This window comes from Melanerpes formicivorus, unplaced genomic scaffold (assembly GCF_026170545.1).
Source record: "Melanerpes formicivorus ecotype bairdi unplaced genomic scaffold, bMelFor1.0.p_v2 SCAF_10, whole genome shotgun sequence".
Taxonomy (NCBI): domain Eukaryota; kingdom Metazoa; phylum Chordata; class Aves; order Piciformes; family Picidae; genus Melanerpes; species Melanerpes formicivorus.
The window spans coordinates 11,530,470-11,550,445 of NW_027142362.1; the positions used below are offsets into that span (position 1 = coordinate 11,530,470).

Genomic DNA, 19,976 nt, shown 5'->3' on the forward strand with positions numbered 1-19,976 from the left:
ATTCAACTGAAGGGAACTGCAGGCCTCACCTTTTAAGGGGTATTTGTGTGAAAATTGCTGCCTTTCTCCCAGAGCCAGAAGCAGATTAATCTATGCACTACAGTTAAGTAGAAAAAATAAAGGAAAAGGTGCTTTTACTTTAATTATTTATCTATCCTCCCTGTTTTCTGGAATGAGATTATATGAATGTCACATTGTACTGTAAGGTAACCCATGCAGAAGGGTGATTGCTGACTATAAACCATTCTCAATTATTGTGTCTGTGCACATGGGCTGTTGATCAGTGGTATCAGAAAGTCCTGCATGGGCTGCACACCTTGAACAGACTACAACATCTGGCTGAAAGGCAGCAGCTGTTTAAACAGCACAAACCATCACTACAAATCAGTTGGGCATAAGTCATTAAGTATGCCGTATGTGACTGGTTTTCATAAAACATCTCTGTGAAAACAAAATGTGATTGCATCACAGTAACAGCAACTGTACAGTCAAAACTCCACCTTCACATTCAGTCAAAGGGATCGTCTGTGGCAGTGCACCTAAACACGCATGCTTTTACATATGGACATATAAACATCTGGGCTTAGGCAAACAGAAGGAATATAATGATTAATTATCCAATCTAAGATTTGAAAGGGACACAGGCAGTTAACCTGTGCTCATGTGAAGAGTGCTACCCTATCATTAATGATCACAAATGATCAGGAGCTCCGTTTAGCATTCAGCTGAAATACAGCACCCTCAGGAAAAGCACTAGCTAGTTTAAGATGAGAACTGAATTTTTAATCCTCCAAAAGTGTAATTTTCCTAATAAATTATATAGAACATCCTGAATCACAACTGGCACTATAATTTTAAAAGCAATTTTTCATTTGGGAAGCCTGAATTTGAGAGCTTGTGGTGTCATGCAGGCTGAAATCTTTTAAAACGGCGATAACGATGGGGGGGAAAAAAAAATGCACCATAAGGTTTTAAACAAGCAGCAGCATTTCTTAAATTTTAACACATTGTTTGAATAAGTAAAATAGTTTTAAAAGCCAGACTCACATTACTACTGCAGGTTTTGTACCGAATGTTACGGCCTTCACAGTTCCTGAAAACAGAATAAGAAAAGGTTACACTGCGTAACAGCAAAATGCAAGCCTGCCTATTTTACAGCTAGATATTCTCTTGAAAATTAGACTTTTATTGCTACTGCCTTACCATAATTAGGAATCAAAATACGAGCGTTAAATACAAAGGGGCTCTAGGGACTCAACAGGTTACACTTCTGTGTCTTTTCAACAAAGAACGTGTGGCTTTCCTTGTAAGCCCAATTTACTGCAAACCTTATGAAAAACACATTTATCTTGTGAAAAAGATTTCACAAGGCATCCCTAAGCCTGACCAATGCTCACTTCAGCAAAACCACTTCTAATCCATCGGGTTTAACCCATAGGAAAAGAGGACCACAGTACCTAAGCAATCCTTGAATGAAACATAGGCCTAATAAGCATTAATTTTCCTTTCTCCTGTTTTGTTTACCAAAGAAAAAAAAGCCAGCCTCACGCTTTTTCTTTCTCCCAAAATCTAATGCAATACTTTCAAAGAACAGAATGTAATTTTACTGACCCAAAGCCACACAAACAAAATCTATAATTTTAAATAAAATATAATTCTCAGGGTCTGTATTAAATTCTGAAGTGCCCAATGTGTATGTATCTTGAGATTCAGGCAATTCAAATCCTCAAAGTCTGCTGTTAGTAGCTGAAATGCCAGGCATATAATGAAGTGGCGATTCTAATGGACAGCTTGCCAAACTTATCAATAATTGACCAGCACTTTTGCTCAGGGTTAAGATCTTCTTTTCCAGAATAGCAAAATCAAGCCCTTGAAAGAACTGAAAATGCATTTCCAATTAACTGGCAAGAAACTGTAATCAAGACTACCTCTAAAATCAGAAATATACCAAAAAGACCTGTCTTGCAATAAACAATGCATGAATGTAGAGCTGGTAATTGTCTGCTCAAACTTCAGTTTTTCACTTTTTGCATGAAAATGCATTGAAAATATTAACAAAATTTTTAACATGTGTTAGAGATTGAAAAATATCATTTAAAAAGCAGTGGATGTCTGGAGCATGAGCTGACCAGCTCAGATGAAGGTACAACTCTCCAAGCTCAAGATACTGCATGTCTCAAATTTCCAATATTTTATAAGAATGACTGCATCACAAGGTGCAAATTAAAAATGTTTATGGTATGTACAAATTTGAAAACTTTGCTTCACAGTTTCGCATTTCCTGGACATTACAACAATAATAAAACTCAGGGTAAAAAAAAGCCTCTTTTAAACCACACATTTGTCAAGGTATGGAAAGCACATGTTTTTCACAGGGGAACACATTAAAAATATTAATAAAACCACAGTGGAATTTATATTGCTACAGTTTATTGAGATCATTTCACAGCTCCTAACATACTGGGAGAATATCACAGCTTCTTGCTGGAAATTTTACTCTTCTCAAAGATCTTTGTACATTTTGCACTAAAACAGGCAGTGGTTTAATCAATCATCATCTTCAGCTATGTATTTCATACAGTTTACACTTAACTAATGTATCATACTACAAGCCTTTTCCAAGAAAAAAATTACTTCCTGGACAATATTACATTTAACATGAAAAAAAAAAATCAAGAAAATAGAAATATAAACATAATCAACAGTTTTAAAAATGTTTAAGAAGAATTCAAGTAAAGCAGCAAATATGGATGCCAGCACACATGCTTCTAAACTGGTTGGGATCTCTTCTCGCCTGACAAGCCTATTGCATTACTCATACTTTCAGGATTGTAGCAACAAGTTCCTACATTAGGCCAGCTTTACTACAGAGGTAAATTGTTTTCACCACATACACTGTTCTCTTCAAGCTACAGAGGCTTACTCATGAAAACATATGGCCACCAGGAGCATTGCATAGAAAGAACCAGCAGAAAATTTTCCAACTGCAAGCAGCATTTGATACATCTCTATGTTAAGTCAGTCACTTGATTTTTGCTACAGGAAGATACGGAGGAGACCTGAAATTCATTTCAGGTAATGTTTAAGTGCAAATTTGTATGCAGGTAACTCACTGTTGGCTTTATATTATGGTGAGAGGGAATTCTTTCAGTATTTGACTGTACTAAATAAAACAAATTTTGTTATTCCAATAATATATTTAATACCACACTAAAGTTCTATCATAGTTGAAGGCTCAGGTATTTATTCCACATCTTACAAAAATATATTAACAGGATTTCATAGCATTTGATCTGTACACAGCACTTGGTTCTAGAAACAGAAACCACAGTGCTTCTCTAGAGATGCCATCAGAGGACAGAATCATGGCAGAAGTGCCAAAGAATAAACTCACATAAACATGTGGCTTACCGGCCATTTAAACATCTTCTCAAGGAGTAAGAGGCTCCCCCTCCACAGGTCCGAGAGCAGTCACTCCAGGCACCCCAGGCATCCCAAGCACCTTCTTTATCTTCATCAGAGCGAGTAATTCTGGAGTTCTAAATAAACCAAAATCAAAACAGAGGACAGAGAGTAGAAAAAAAACCTACATTAATAGATTTGGTAAATGTTTCACTGCCTGACATTAATAGTACTGAGCATATTATTTTGCAGTTTATTTATGGTCTCTCAAGTTTATTTACTATTATAATATATAATAATTACAAGGGAAAGGAAGCAGAGTCTTTGAAGATAGAGTGCATTTGATGTGTTGTCTTCTGCCAACAGACTGCTATGTCAAATGATGCTGTCATTCCCAACACACACATGTCCAACACAATTGCTCTAATATCTTCCAAAACACCTCATGAAAGTTGAAGTGAGGGATGTTTACTGAAATCTTACAGTATAAGGGGGACAAAAATGCATAAATATTCCTAAATTCAGCAGTATAAAGCCAGCTTATCTTCAGTCATGAAGAAAATTGATTCAGATAAAAGATTATTAAGCTTGAAATGAAAATGGTAAACAGTAAAGACAAAGTTGTTTTCAAAATAGCACCATACTGGGAACACAAATCAGTACAATGCCGTGTAGGCAAAGGGATTTCCTCCTAAATACTATAGCAAACAAACCAGAGCAAAAATCAATCAAACAAACAAAGACCCCACCTGCCACAGAACTCGAAAATGGGTCTGTTTCTGTGAACAAGCTGTCATACCTGGGATGCACTCACACAGCAGCTGTAAGTATAACTGTTGAACAAGCATCATTTTTAGAAACTGAAGTGGCAAATAAACTTAGACAACTTTGAGCAGAACTCAGGACTATTCAAACACATTTTAAAGGTATTAATAAGAGCAGACAGACTTAGTATAGCAGCACTACTCCCATAGTTAAGCAGCTAACAAACATTAGCAATTTCCAAACTTTTCCACCCCTCTTTCAAAAACCATGAACTTCTCCAATTTTGTTTGGTTTTGGGTGTTAGAGTCTACACTACCTCATTTTGAACGTTAAACTGAAGAAATTGGTCTAAACACATCAGTGGCTCCTGAACTTTCTTGCTCCCCTAAGTTTACAAATTTTACAAACACTTATGGTAAAGCTTTGAAAGTGTACTTAGGCCAATCTGCTGTTCCAGAAACCCTAGAGCCCAGCTCTGCCAAGATCCCCGAGGAATTTCCATGCTGGCATTGGGTTTACTTTACAACAGAAGCCAACCCTGAAATATCTGACACTGAAAATGGAACCAACTGCCTTCAATCTTGAGCAAAAAGAGCTCGGCACTTCTCAACAAATCACTCAGCACACAAAAATAAGTCAAGATGAACAAAATAGTCACTTCTTCCAAATTGATGAGGGCAAAATTCAAGTTTATCTTCTGTAAATGCAAGGAAAATGGTTGGTTTTTTAAAAAAACGTTGAGAAGAAATTATTAAACTTTTTATATTAAAAAAATTAATGTAAGTCACTCTCAAAGAGTTTCTTTTGATGAAGCAGTGGCAATGCTTAAAATAATCCTAACTTCATCACTGTATTAAAACCAGACACATGATATTAACAGACAGAATGTCATCTAAAGCCCTAAACAATGTCCAGTTGTTCAGTTACTAAACTGCTTTGATAAAAGCTATTGTTCTGAACTGTACCTAATTAAAAAGCTGTAAATACTAGGATCATCAAAGCAGAGGTTTATGCCAACAAAGCCTTCTTCAGAATCATTGACTAATTCAGTGCCCACAGTGTTGTTTTAAACTCCAGATACTTCAAACTACTTGTCCCATGGGAAAGAGTTAAAAGCAGCTTGCACTGGCTTAGTAATTTACTAGCAAAATAATATTGATTTACTAGCTGTCTGGTTTCATAAACTCCACGTATTACATTTGTCTACAACATGGTACCAAACTGAAATGAAATAAAGATCATTAACATCATGATTTAAACCAACAAAACCTTGGAAGCTCATTTAGGAATTAAATCAACAGCTAACTTAAAAAGGGCATTCTGGTTTTGCTTCTTAACTTCAATTTTTTCATGTTTTATTATCTTCATTTGTAATAATGTGGCTCAGCAGTGAAGCTTTTATGGAAGTGTTTTTCCTTTAATGGTTTAATTTTGCAACAGATGAAGTGCAACATGTACATTAAACATCCTCCCTGTGAAAGTATGTATGTACCTGCACATACATCAATGGGTACATGCACGTATGTACCCATTGATGTAATATGATCAAGCAATGCCCCAAGTGCTGCAGTGAATCCAGATAAAATAACTTTAAACAACTAGAAACATAACCTAAATGACTGGCTGCCTTTTACACAGAACTAGATGGCAAAAGGTGTCACACTTCCACTGGATCCAGCTATGATGGCAAGAGTTGCAACCATTCCAAAAGCATCACACATGAATGCAAGGTTAGATGCAAGCATTACATTCAAAGCAATATTTAAGAATCTATACAATGTCCTCTGCAGAAATTAATCCAATTAATGAAGAGAGTTTCAAATATTTCATCCCTATCTATGTATCCAATCTATAATTAGTTTTTAAAGTCAAGTCAGTCATGATACTGCACATGGACTTCAGCAAGGATCATTTAAATCAGAGGATGGAGGATAATAAAATACAGGTTTTGAAGCACTTGGTGACACAGGCAGAGCCTCAAAGACTAAGATGACAGTATGCCAAGGTTTCCTCAAGGTCTGAGGCCCAGTAATGTGTGAGCTGAGTCTCTGCTGACAGCCCTTAACTGACAGAAGCAGGCTTGTACATGGAGAATTTTACTGAAAGTGTGGCATTGGTAGATTTGGACAGGGGGGAAAGTGTTAGTGCCAGCTTCCCTTCTTCTATCCAGGGCTCTGTTTTCTGCCACATATGGGCACATACTGAAAATTATTTGTGTGTGTTTTGAGGCCGTACTTGCTTTGCAATGTTCTATTCAAAGTAACTGAGCACAGCAGAAGTGGGTACTGAGGTAAAATAAATGAAATCCAGATGTTACCAGGACTGATCATTAATCTAAAACAAGGGGATTTTTTACTGTCACTTGTAACACCCAGTAAATAACAACAGCTACATTGACACACATTACAAAAATCAAACACAGTGCTGTTATATGGAGAAAAAATATTATTTGGCCAAACTTTTGTTTGGCTGTTATGAAGGATGACATAATTGTCTTGAATTTGATCATGCAGACTTCAAAGGAGATGTGGTGCCAGAGAAAGAAGGTCAGTTTATGCAGTTTTATTATTCTTCAGACATCCATTACATAAGGCTTGGATATGTAAATGTTTAGTATTCAGTGTAAGAAAGATTCAGACTATCAACAGAAATGCTCCAACACCCCCAATGTTTGTTTCCCAGACTTTTTAGCATACATTTATGCTTTAAAAATAAGCACAAGCCGAGCACATAGCATTTGACACCAGAATTTTTCTAACAGAATGTGCAATGAAAGAAACAAATTCCCAACACTGAGATTCATCTGCATAAGTCCCCAGGTGACAGTCCATCTGCCATGTAATGCAGCACAAACTACCCCAAATTCTGCTCTGTGATATGTCCCTGGGCACTGCTCCAGAGCAGGCTGCCCAGCTCTGTCAGGTTCTAGAAGAGATTCAATGCAACCTCTGGGCAGTATCTGCCAATGCAGGGAATGCCTACGACTGGATGAATATACAAAATGATTGACTCAAACTTAGTGATGGGCTCACAAAATAAGATGCTGTCATAACAAGCATCAGTTATCCAGGAATATTTACCCATGTACCTGCTACTATGCAGATGTCATTGCAGCTCTCTGGATACCTGCTCTTTGTTTTTTTCACATGGCTTCTTATTGGAGTGTATTTTATAAATTTGAAAAGGAATGCCAAAGTCCAAAAGAGAATCCCCATGAGGAGTTACATTGGTACAGCTATATCATATTGCTATTTAATAACACATTGCATATAACTAAATTTCTCCATACAAAATTTAAATTCTTCAGACTAAATTCGTCCAAGGGAAAGAATCTACTGAAGGGGATAAACACCCCTTCAGTCCCACTGAAAGCCTAAATTAAGCAATATCCAAAGCTCAGTGCTGGCCCTTCTCCCAGGAGTGAATTTCATCTTTGATAGTGTTTTGAACAGAGATGAAGCATTTCCTTTTTATTGCTTTTTCCCACTCTCACAACCTGTAAGTACTATTAACACTATCCTGACTTTGAGTATTCCAAAGCACAAGGTCAGGTTGCTGTTCACTAATCTTCATGTGCAGCACTGCACTATGCCATTTGCTTCTCCTCATACCTAACAATGTCTCCAGAGGTAGTGCAAGGAATTATGACACTGAAGTGGAAATATCCTGCCTGAGCAGCTCTGTGACGCTTTTCACAAACTCTTTTTCCCAGACAGTACACTTGGCAGAGAAAGTATCAAATTGCACTGATGAGTGTATCCTTGAGCAGAGTACAAAACTGAAGGAACATGTATATACCTGCAGATAATCACTGGGTAATACTGTTCAGCCTCAGAACTGTATCCTTCGCTTTTAACTCTGGCTGTTATGTCTATGGTTTGCAACAAATGATATGAGAAAGCTCCTTCCCTGCTAATGTTACATACAAAACCAATTTACACCTCTATTTTGTACAATGTAAGGAAGGTGTAGAATACAGATTAAGGAAACACTATTTCAGATGTGGCAGCGACGAAATAGAACAGTCAAAACTTACTTCCAGAAAAATAAATATTGAAGAAATTTTGCATTACCTGATCTTAGCAGAAAAACTTCCACTTGTTTTATTATAGATTTCAACACATTTTCTGATGTATTTGTTTTTCTGAGTGCATTATATATTACCTAATTGTGCACAGCACGTGTCATTAAGTTTAATAGATGTTTTACTTATATGGACCAAATTAAAGTATGTATTATTCTGTACATTAAAAAGGATAGATCTGGGATTATAAAATCCTGAGGGGAAAAAAAGCATCATCATTTTAGACTGATAAAAACCACCTGGGAGTAAATGCAGCTATCTTAAGCAGATGCTAGAAGTAATGAGTTTTAGTATTACTAATATTATTTCAGTCATATTAACTATTCCCTGCACTTGGCCTTGCTACTGTGTAGGGGTGTCCATGTACTATGAACTGACTGCAAAATGGAATCATTGCATGGTAACAAAAAGCGCACAGAAATACAAGCTGGTAAAGCTCACTGAAAGACCCGGAGACTCACCAGCAAGAAATCAGCCAAAAAGCAAATAATGGACTTCTTTAGCTACATGAAAGAATACATCTGGGGGCTCAGATGTAGTTTGGAGCTCTCAGTGTTGAATTGTGCAAGTTCAAATTCAAGATTTGGAAAATAAAACATACAAGAGAGTCACACAGAGGAAATATTTACAGTGTAATTCATTTTGATACTAAACTGAAGGCAAATCCCAGCATGTTTTTCAGTATTATACTGAATCCAGATTTTCCATTGTCAGTGTATTGCAAAATTTCGTATTGACAACACAGGCCTGCACTGCAGGAGTTGTCAGGACAAAGTTGGAGGTTTTGGCAGGTGGAGCACGGATACTTGAGGCTTTTGGCATCCAGGAAGGGATGAAATGTTGCTTGGCTGTTTGGCACTTATGAGCTAGCTGAGGCTTTTGGCACTGAAGAGAGTCTGTATCACCTCCTTCCTTCTATGTGAGCAGTAACAGAGGGAACATGGAATTTGTGGGCATGGAGAAGGAATCATGGTTCCCACCCTAGCAATTCCAAGCAGCAAGCAACTGCATTAGTATACCCAACTCCTGAAGTTATTTCTGCATCTAACAAAAGCTCAAGACAGCAGACAGCACCTACATACTCCTGATAAAAGGAATCAGCACTGAAGTACTTAAAGCATAATTAAGTTGCTATTTTTCAATCTGAGTTAACAACATTGTTCAGATGATTCTAAAAAACCACACAAATTCTAGTTTTACTCACTGCTGACAGGTTTGATGACCTCCACTGAAGTCCCAGGGTATATTTTTATTATATAACTGACTTTTACAAGAGGAGCACTTGCCTCTGCTGTCTCCTCTGGACAACAGCAATCTGTTTTATTTACTTGGGTGATATTCCATAAGTTACTATTCTGACAGAGAAATGTCTACCAAAGAGAGAAATTATTTTAGAAACTCTGATAAGTATGTTCCATAAATACACATCACTGAAAATGTACCTGATAATCCAGACTTAGCTGCCCAGATTTTCATTCATGCTGGCCCAGCTACAGCTGTATGAGGCTTGTGTATCTGCCTTTTCTACAATGGTAAATATTATTCCACATTCACCAGTATTAGAGCATAGAGAAGATCTTAGGTTCTGAGAAAAGGAAGGAAGGCCAATAACCACCTTTGGCAATATCCAAGCAGTCAGTCAAGAAGTTCATGCTTCTCTAATGCTTTTAGACCAAACCATCTGGGACAGCTGACCAAGATCAAGAAAATTTCCTCCCTGAGTTTCCAGTATTTCATTGTCTTCCAAGATTTAAAAGTACATGTGAATACGTAGCTGGAAATATATAAATTGGAACTCTCGAAACACACTCATTCCTCTGACTCTGCCCCATCTGAAATGGAAACTACACTGAGAAATGTTTAGCACCACTCCAATTCCCTCCACTTCTAAGTGGTCTGGAGAATTATAACTTAAAGATTTGCACGTGTAGCTGGCCAACAACTCAAAAGCCACAGGCCTTGGGAAATGCACTGAGGTTCAGAAAGGGAACAAAACCAAGAAAGCAATATAAATACTTATCACTCCTTGACCACTTTCTCAGTAGCCATTCTCAGACAAACACTGGCCAGGGCTTGGAATAGAGGCAAAGACAGAATTTTAAAACAAGCAAGAAAAGAAAGGAAAGGATGCTTTAAAACATTTATAAGAAATATGATATTCCTTTCAAGAATATCATCAATTACATTAACATTCCCAAGGAAGAACTTAAAAGTTATATATCCTACCAAGCATAATAATGTTTAAATTATCATCAATTACACAGTATGGTATTTTTAAGTACACAGTCCTTGCATTTGGTTGTGCAAAGAAATCTTGTCACAGATACAATGATAGCGTTTTCATGTGACAACATATGCAGTCTTACTACTTTCCGACTGCACCTTATAAGGTTATGTATTGTTTTGCCCATTTTACAGATGAGAATCTGACCTCAGGAAGGAGGAGGATAAGGATAAGGCACAGCTGAGAAGTACATCTGCCTCCAAAATCAGATTTTATTGTCCCTTACAGAGCTCTTCCTCCTTCTATTTTGCAACTATAAACACTGTCTTTTCTACTTATGTGTATCTCTAGTAGGTACAAAGTACGAATGGGAAAATCTTCAGGTGATTTTGGTGTGTTAATTATCTTTGCATTAACAACCTCCCGTGTATTTCCTGGAGTCCATAAAAGTAGTAAGAATTCATGCAAGTTTTACTGAATGCTTAGTCAAAATTTGCACCTGGATGCACTGTGTTTTTCCACCTTCACACTGTGCACCACATGTTCCTCATCCAGCACAAACAGTGTGATGGGTCAGCCAGAGTCCAATGTGCAGCGTTCCTCAGGTGCATAATAGAAGAAGATATTCCAATTTCTGGGAAATACATCCAGCTTTCTTTTTTTTTTTTTTTTTAATTACCTTATTAAAGATGTTTGCAAACATCCAAACAGAGAGGCTTTAAAATACTTCACCGTGCAATTTTGAAAACCGGTCTCCAAAGTTTAAAACCTGCGTCACTTCTGCACGTGCAGCGGAAAGAAGAGCAACACTGATAAAGGCTGAGCACCAAGCCTGTGACGAACCGGAGGATTTGTGTCAGCTTCCCAAAACCACACAGTGGCACATTGGTGCCACTATCAAACATACAAAATTATTTTTCAGGTTCTTTTCCAACCTAAGTGAGCCCATGATTCTCATGCCACATGAAATTAGGAAGGCTGGGGAAGGACTTCTCAGGATCTCAGGTAGTGATAGGACTAGGGGGAATGGAATGAAGCTGGAGGTGGGGAGATTCAGGCTGGATGCGAAGAGGAGGTTCTTCACCATGAGAGTGGTGAAGCCCTGGAGTGGGTTGTCCAGGGAGGTGGTCGAGGCCCCATCCCTGGAGGTGTTTAAGACCAGGCTAGATGAGACTCTGGCCAGCCTGATCTAGTGTGGGGTGTCCCTGCCCATGGCAGGGGGGTTGGAACTAGATGATCCTTGTGGTCCCTTCCAAACCTGAATGATACCATGATACTATGAAATCCATATTAAAAAGAACACAAAACAAAGCAAAAAATCCTAAACATTTTTTCCTAAGGGTCAGGAGAAGTGATGAGTCCCAGACACATCTCTTGATAAAATACCTATGTCAGGCTTTCCTTTTCGATATGTTCATCTGATGAAGACCCAGTAACTGAAGAAGTGTTTTCAGGGTAAAGGAGAGCTATGGCAGGTAATGCTACAAATTACAGAAGCTTTATTAATCATCAAGGTAGCAAACTTAGAGTTCACAAGTAGAAGAAAAGTGACAGGGGAAAAGCACAGGGTGGGACTTCTCTTTGTCATCCAGCCTACAGGTAAACCGTAAGAGCATGGAGAAGAACAGACCTTGACACAAAACCAGGAGCTGTTACCACAATCACCACTACATTTCATTCCTGCTGATTTGTGGTGGTCCTGGTGGTATTTTCCCAAATCAACACTGCAAACCCTGAAGGATAAGAAAGTCTATTCTGCTTACATGAGGTGCAACCTGAGTACACTTGGATCCTAGACCATACAACAGATTGACATAAAGATATCTTATCTGCTTGCTCCCACAACAACATTATCAATTATTGCACTATGATGAATTTGTTAAAGGGTTGACTTGCTAAGGCTCTTGTGTAGAAGACTGACAGACAGGTTATGGAAAAGTAAATAAAGAGGTAATATGGGCATTTAAAATTATGTGTATGTCACATACTATTTACCTTACAGTTTATAACATCATGAATGAGCTTCATCCCATCACAATGATAAATTATGTATTTAAAGCAACATCCTAAGAGCAATCACTCCAAAATACACAAAACCTTGCCATTTACACACAGTACCTCTATGTGCATGCTTTTCAAAGAAAACTAACGTTTTCTCTTTCTAATTGGTGTCAGTCTTATTTCCTTTAAGAATTTGTTTAGAGGATTTACAATGGAAAAAAAAAAACAACAAAAAATTCAACACTGAAACCAATCCTTTTTCTCATGAAAAAAACCAAAATCAAAACCAAAACCAAAGAACCACAAAACAAAAAGGACTGCACCTCTGCACCTCTAACTTTTAAAAGAGCCCCAATATGTATCATACATTTTAAAAAATTTGTTTAAAATAATTTTCCTGACTGGAGACAGTGTCTGCCAAGTTCCTGCTAGAAGCAAAATTTTATGGCTAACTGCCAAGCCTATGAATAAAAGGAGTTTATAGGGGAAATACTGACAGAAGAATAAACTGCACCAAGAGTAGCCAATATGGGAAAGTCTTTCTGGTGCATTTTGTGTGTCCATAATCTGCAATATTCATAACCCTGGATATTGGGATACTGCACTCCTGCATGGCTCAATTTGATGTCAAGATTATCAGTAGTGCCAGACTGATGATTTGGTTATAGGTATTTATACGGTATCACCCAGATGAGGCATCCAACCTTCTACTTTGTGCACTAGAGATTCAATCCACGTCTCCTGACTCGCTGTGCTATTTAATACTATATGTAGCACTTTTAATGGCAATATTTCTATAAAAGTAATGCAAAGCAGATCACAGAATATAAGCAGATACACCTGGCAACAGAACAAACGTCAAAAGGAAAAAAATATTAAAACCACATTGCTAGCTGACAGCAATTATAAGAATCCTATTTTTTCCTTTCTATAAATGTAGAACAATTAAGTTTATCAATTTTGAATTTTAAAGGCACTATTTCATGTCGATGTACTTCTCACCCCTGATTTTTAAAGCAGATATCCCTTTGTGTAGAGCCATTCTAAATTAATATATTTAAGGGGAATTCTTATTAAGCCCAAAACTGAGAAACAGTCTGACTGAAGTCAGTCCTGCCCCAAATAACTGTAAAACTTGTCAGCCTGATCAGTGCCTCTTTACTGCGGCATAAATCAAATTTAACAAGATGAATTTTCTTCTCAGGGAAAACAGTTCTTGCCCCTTTAACTGCGAGCTGATCTTAGGGTGATATTAAGCGATGGCACAACTGATCCAAAAACAAAATGTAACTTTAGTGTTTCTTTTTATTACTCATGCTTAGTTTAGAGGCAAATCTAAGTTTGCTCATTTTCACTAGCTCCAGATGATCTCCCGCACTTGGAGAAAAGTTTTGTTCACTATTGTGAAGAGCTCACTTTCATACTCTGATGTTGTGAACCTCCTGTAGTGGGCACTTGCACTGGTGAAATGTATCCTTAAGCTGCTTTTGCTGGTGCTCTGTCATATACAACTTTTGTTTGATCACTAGCTATTTACTGTCAAAAGTTTGTACCAATCCTGTCATCTCAACCTGTCATTCCTCCAGGTACATTCTCCCATATACAGCAACACACACTTAAAATCCTTAGAAATCTTTTTTAGATAATTAATATATATATATATATATATATATGCTGTCTATATCTCATCTTGCAGACAATCCCAATATGCAGAACTTGCAAGCCAAAGTAAGTTCTGAAGGTGTCAACTTTGGATATTACTTTTGTACAGGTTTGTACACCGTCTGGATATCACCTTTGTACAGGTCAAAAAAAGACAGTGTTGCTGAGGAGTAAAAACACCTCCACAATTAGGCTTCATGTGCACAGAACAGCTTCCCAGAAAGGTATTTTATGTAGGATTAAAAATGTTATATTCTTTTGTCATTCCTTTCCACTTTGAGTCAAATAAAATATAATCCACTAAACCTCATGTGGTATCTGGTGAATAGTTTCCCTTTTATTGATTTTCTAGCTTCCAGCTTGGGGAAGGTTTAGAAAAAAACAACCAAAACCACCCAACCAAAAAACTGTCAAGGAAACAGTTACAATGGCAGCACAAATCTAGATCCAACTCCCAAAGAAGCAAAAGGAAAAACACTGACTTTGACTTCAAATAAAGAAAGATGAAGGCTTAATTACATATGTGGGTAAGGACATACACTTCTACATTTGGAAAAATGTGAGTACAACTTGCTTTCTTTTCTCTTCCTGGGTCTTAATTCTCCAAAGACAGACTTAACCAGCCAATAATAGTCACAGTGAAAAAGGACAAGTTCATCTATCTTGCATTTGTCTCTGACTTCATTCCAGATCTTTACTACTGTTTAACTACAGTATCTTTAGCACTCGGCATAGGGTAGCAGACCTGGATATAGAATATTAGCATGAGTCTTTCCATATCTGTTCAGTGCCAGTGTTTCCTATTATCAGTCCAACATTTTGTGGCTATTGTATTAGCTTCCCAGCAGTACCTTCTCAAGTTCTGCAGCCTGAAACCTCCATCAGCAGATGCTAAATACAATAGTTGTTTTTCACTTTTAGATCTTGCAAAAGCCCATAAAATGACTGGTCACTTTGTCCAATTTTCTGAAGAAATTTTCCAAGATTTGAATGGGCAATGGTATAAAACCACTAAAAATACTCTTGGCAGCTCATTCATTTGGATTGTGTTCCTTCTGCCAAGCCAACTAATGAATAGCGTATTCCAAGATAGGACTTCCGCATGAATTTTTTGTAGTAAAGGTAAGAATATCTATTTAAGTAACTCCCTGGCTGCATGTATTTGGAGAGTTTAGAGAAGGGAGGAGGCCTGGAGTTTTTGTTTGGTTTGGTATCTTATGGAGGCATTTGGTTCTGTGAGTTGGGATTTTTTGTTTGGTTGGTTTTGTTTTGGTTTTAAAAGGGACGTTTGGAGTTAAGGAAAATTTGCTTAAAGAAATTAATCAACAAAGGTCCTTTTTTGGTGGTGTTTTCCATTACTGTCAGGCAGTTAATGAACAAAGGCTGCTTTAAAAGCCACTGAAATCAATAGAAACTATCTCACTGATTTTGTTGGACTTTGCATAGGACCTACAAGGATGACCGGAATTCTGTGTCAGACACAGCCAAACTAAAGACACGGATGTTATTTTGTACACATATGGGCAGATAAAGATCAAAGAAAAAGGGGAAAACTCCTACATATTTTTCTCAGATTTATTTCTTCTACCACCCTCTATTTATCAGTGTTCTAGCTATAAAGGAGCTATTTGGTTGGAGTCTGGAATTATGCTTCTTTAGATATCCACAAAAAGGGCTCCACTTAAGAACACCATCTTTCTTTTGGCCACAAGATAAGAAAACATCAGCTCTTGATTATCTATGAAAGCCCTGTTGTGCCTCAGATGCCATAGATTCCCCCTCACCCCAAAAATGAGTTGAACTTGTAGGATAAATTATGATTGTTTTGCCCTTGTTGCAAGAATTGTCCATCACATCTCGGTTGTCAGAAGTCTCCCTTTTATCATCTCACTTTATACATTAAATACAAAAATATTTGCACTGATGCTAAATGAGAGTTTTGACAGCAGTAAGAAACTTTAAACAATTCCCACACACATACATTTTTAACCAAATGGTATTTTTTCAACATCTTTAGTACAGAGAAGTTCCTTTTTCTACATGAAATAGATAACACATTTTGTCTTTTCCCAAACTCTGTATATAACATTATTTTAGAATAGAATAGAATAAACCAGGTTGGAAGAGACCTTCAAGATCATCACGTCCAACCTCTCATCCAACACCACCTAATCAACTAAACCATGCATTACTTCCTTCTTGTTTACACACATTTTCCCCACCAAAATACATAAACCTAAACTTTAAGGAAGCTTTTCAAGCTAGGTGACCAGTGAGCTATGTAGTCCACCATACACAGAGAGGTTACCCAGCTAACAGATTTTGGACTTATTCAACCATTGTCAGATTCCAAACATTTTTGAATGCTCCACACTTTAGGGCATTGCTTTTTTTTCTCTTCCCAAAAGACACCCTCACAAAAAAAAGAAGGGTTGTTTTCCTTTAAAAAAAGAACTTGATCACCATTTACCAGTCAATTAAAAAGCCACCATATAATCAGTATACCATATTTACTTTGCTGAGCACAAAGAGAGATCAGCACACAATTCTTTTTCCTCACTGCTACACTGCATCTGACTTCCACAGCTTTTCTATGCATATCATTCAACTCTATTGACAATGGTCTGTGTAGCATCTCACTGTAGGAGCCAATTCCCTTTCTTTTTTGACACCTCTTGTCACAGCAGATCTCTGACCTTTCTGGAGGTTGCACTGCAACAGATATTCTCCTCACTCTAATCATACAGTACATAGTACAGTACACAGGCATAGATCTACACCACTGCTGACCTGAAGAAACTCCACAGCCTTCCACAAAGCCTTTTTGTACCTTCTGGGGCACCAGGTAAAGCAGGATTAGTCCCACCGCTTTTAATTTATTTCATTTACATAGTTGGTTGCTTTTGATCAGAGTCTCCTGCCTTTTAGAAATCTGCACTTGGAGAATTTTGTACATCTACATATTGTTGGTTTGGGACTTAGTTATACAATCAGAAATCATATCAGATGCCAATAAAGGGGTTTAGAAATGTAACTATGAAAACATGACAAGGATTTTAAATTTACTTTGTGTAATTTGGCTGAAGTTATCATGTTGCAAAGAAATCTATTCATAGGCAATCCTATGGGGTTTTTTTTAGTCTAGTTCTCACTAGGGTATGTTTTGGAAGAAAAGTATAAAAAGACATTGTTTCCTTATTATATAATACTCCTGACTTACGCCAAGAATATTCTCATCGTAAGTGTGTTCATAATCTGAAAGACTGACCCAGTTATTGCATTACTTGTGTCTATACAAGAACAGCTTCTAAAAATATGATTCCTTGACAGTTTATGAAAAGTGGCTTACACATGATAAAAAGGTTGTCTGCTTGTATTTTCATTTTTTGTCAATCCTACCCAGTAATTAACAGCAGTTCTCAAGTGTGTCTCAACAAATACAAACTTAAGACAAGTCTAAGCCAAAGACGTATTAAGGGGAACTTGAGCTTTACTGCTAGGTAACTTTCAGACACTACCAGCAGCTTCCCCATGCAAGAAAGTTGCTAAGTTAGTAATAAAACTGCTCATGGTGGTAAAAAAAATTTTTTAAAAAATCCTCTAAATTTGTAACTAGAGAAGTTTAATAACAGGATAGACAAATAAAAGAGCATTGCAGTGTACCAAGACACCATCCATATTCTGACACTATGGTCAGAACATTATACTTGAAGCACATAATACTCTCTTCCAGGAAATAAAGCATCCATTTTCTGATTTTAAAAGGATAGGCATCTAGTCTGACCATCTACTTGGACCTCTTATAGCAACATGAATAGAATTTACTCTTACTCCTTTACCAAGCAACACAATTCAAACATGTTATTTCTTCCCCATTTTTCAGACTGGTAAAAATAACCACATTGAGTTGGACATAAGGAGGGGATACTTTTCAAATGCACAGCTAACATTTTTTATTACATCCCAAAATCCTAATTCAGAAAGGAGGCTGTTCAGTACTTCTTGACTAAAAGGAAGTCTCCCAGCATGGATACTTTGCATCTGCCTCCCAAATGCCACATTTCCATTACAGTTAAGAGCTCCTTCAGATCTGCTCCTTAAAACAAGTTTACAATAATGAAGCATTTAACTGACAGATGTCAGTGAATTATTTCAGTCTGTCATTGCAAACCTTTGGGTACTTGGCAATTCACCCAAAGAACAGAAAAGTACTAAACACAAAAAGGCAGAAAGAACAAAAATTACTTCTATTTTTCTACAGTACTGATCTGAAATGTTGTCCTTGCTCACAACACAGAATAGAAGGCTAATATGGTTTAATGGTGCTGAGCAAAGGACAGTTTCCTAAAGACCCATGAGGAAGGAAAGCTGACCAGGATGTGTAGGCAGTTAATGCTTTCTTCTGGAAGAGTGTGTTCAGAGGACAACATTACATGCTTTATCCTTGTTCTTTAAAGAAATAGTCTTTAAAGTTGGAAGAAAACTTGTACAGTTTGAAGGCCAGTAACCTCATTGGCAGCAGAAGACAAAGAGAGTTCACAAGAATATTCTCCTGTTTTAGCAAGTTGCTAGAGGAGAGGTGCTTTGTAAGAGAGAGTAAACCTCCACCATTCTCCTGGCTGATCTTGACAAAAAAATGAAAGGTAGTAAAACTTACCTTGCTTCTCTAAAACAATTTTTCCATCCCTGGCAATGCAGAAACCAGTGCATGAGGAGAATTTCAAATTTCACTCTTGCTGCAGTAACTGCTCCCCCATTCAACTTCTAAGCATAACTGAAAAACCTGGAAGCATCTTTAGGAACAGAGCAGAGAACTCTGTGTCTGTGACCACATCACACAGCACTTAGTAGCCCATCTGTGCCAGAGTCAAAACTCTAGTCCAACAGTGATTGTAAAGCCAGCCTGCCATAATGTTAACCTCCCAAGTGAGAACAAGAATTGTAGTTGAAAAAACACAATCATCTCTGCCAAGCAATCCCTACAACTAGCCAAGTTACTTTGCATAAATCCCAGCAATGCTAAGGGAAAAACACAGGAGGCAGACTACGCCCTTCAGTAATTCAAAACCACGAAGCAAAGATATCCTGTTGTTACATATGTGGTATTCCAGGATTAGAATTGTTGCATTGAGCCACCTTTCAACGTGTACCAAATGGAAACAAAACTCATTCCAGAGTGTTATGAGGCCAGTTTTGTGTCTCTCTCAATTTCGTTAGAAACCATAATGACAGATTACAGGAAATGGACAGATGGACAGGGTGATTTATAAACACTTTCAAACAATCTAACTTTTATCAGTTCTGCTACATCAATCACAAATCTAAGAACAATTATTTTTTGTATATGATACTCTCAAGAGTGGCCAGGACAGGATTTGCTGACAGCCCATCTTAAAAACTGAATTATAAATTGAACTCACTTTCTGTGCCAATGCAATGGTTCCACACAGATAAGGGCAATCGTGCACGTTTCACAAACAGAAAAAGCACAAGCAGAGAACCAAGGAAAATCGTGCTATGCACATCATTAGAAAGATAGTCTTATCTGATAAACCTGATGCCACACGTCGATAACAGATGTGGCTGATTAAGTTAATCATAGTTCTAAAACATTTCAACTTTTGGTAAAGCCTTTGATTTGATGCACACAATTTTAAAACCAGGACTTATTAAATCAATACAGTATATGCTAAATGAATGGCAGATTTGAAATAAGCAGAGCCTCCAGTATAGCAGTGAGCTGGTCAATGGCTTATAAAACCCAAAGCTTCTTTCTCGAAAACAGGAGCAATCAAGAGGGTGCATCTATCAACATAACCAGGGAAACACAAAACATTT

General features: G+C 37.4%; 1 protein-coding gene across 4 annotated transcripts in view; it reads right to left on the reverse strand.

The window, feature by feature from the left end:
* Positions 1-19,976, reverse strand: part of ADAMTSL3 (ADAMTS like 3) — a 183,851-nt gene that overhangs the window by 99,889 nt on the left and 63,986 nt on the right. For all 4 annotated transcript variants that reach the window (XM_068143673.1, XM_068143674.1, XM_068143670.1 and 1 more), the window contains exons 4-5: positions 3,412-3,539; positions 1,048-1,093 (exon numbers count right to left, since the gene is read on the reverse strand). In XM_068143673.1, the coding sequence (XP_067999774.1) occupies positions 1,048-1,093; positions 3,412-3,539 (174 nt within the window). The remainder of the gene's footprint in view (positions 1-1,047; positions 1,094-3,411; positions 3,540-19,976) is intronic.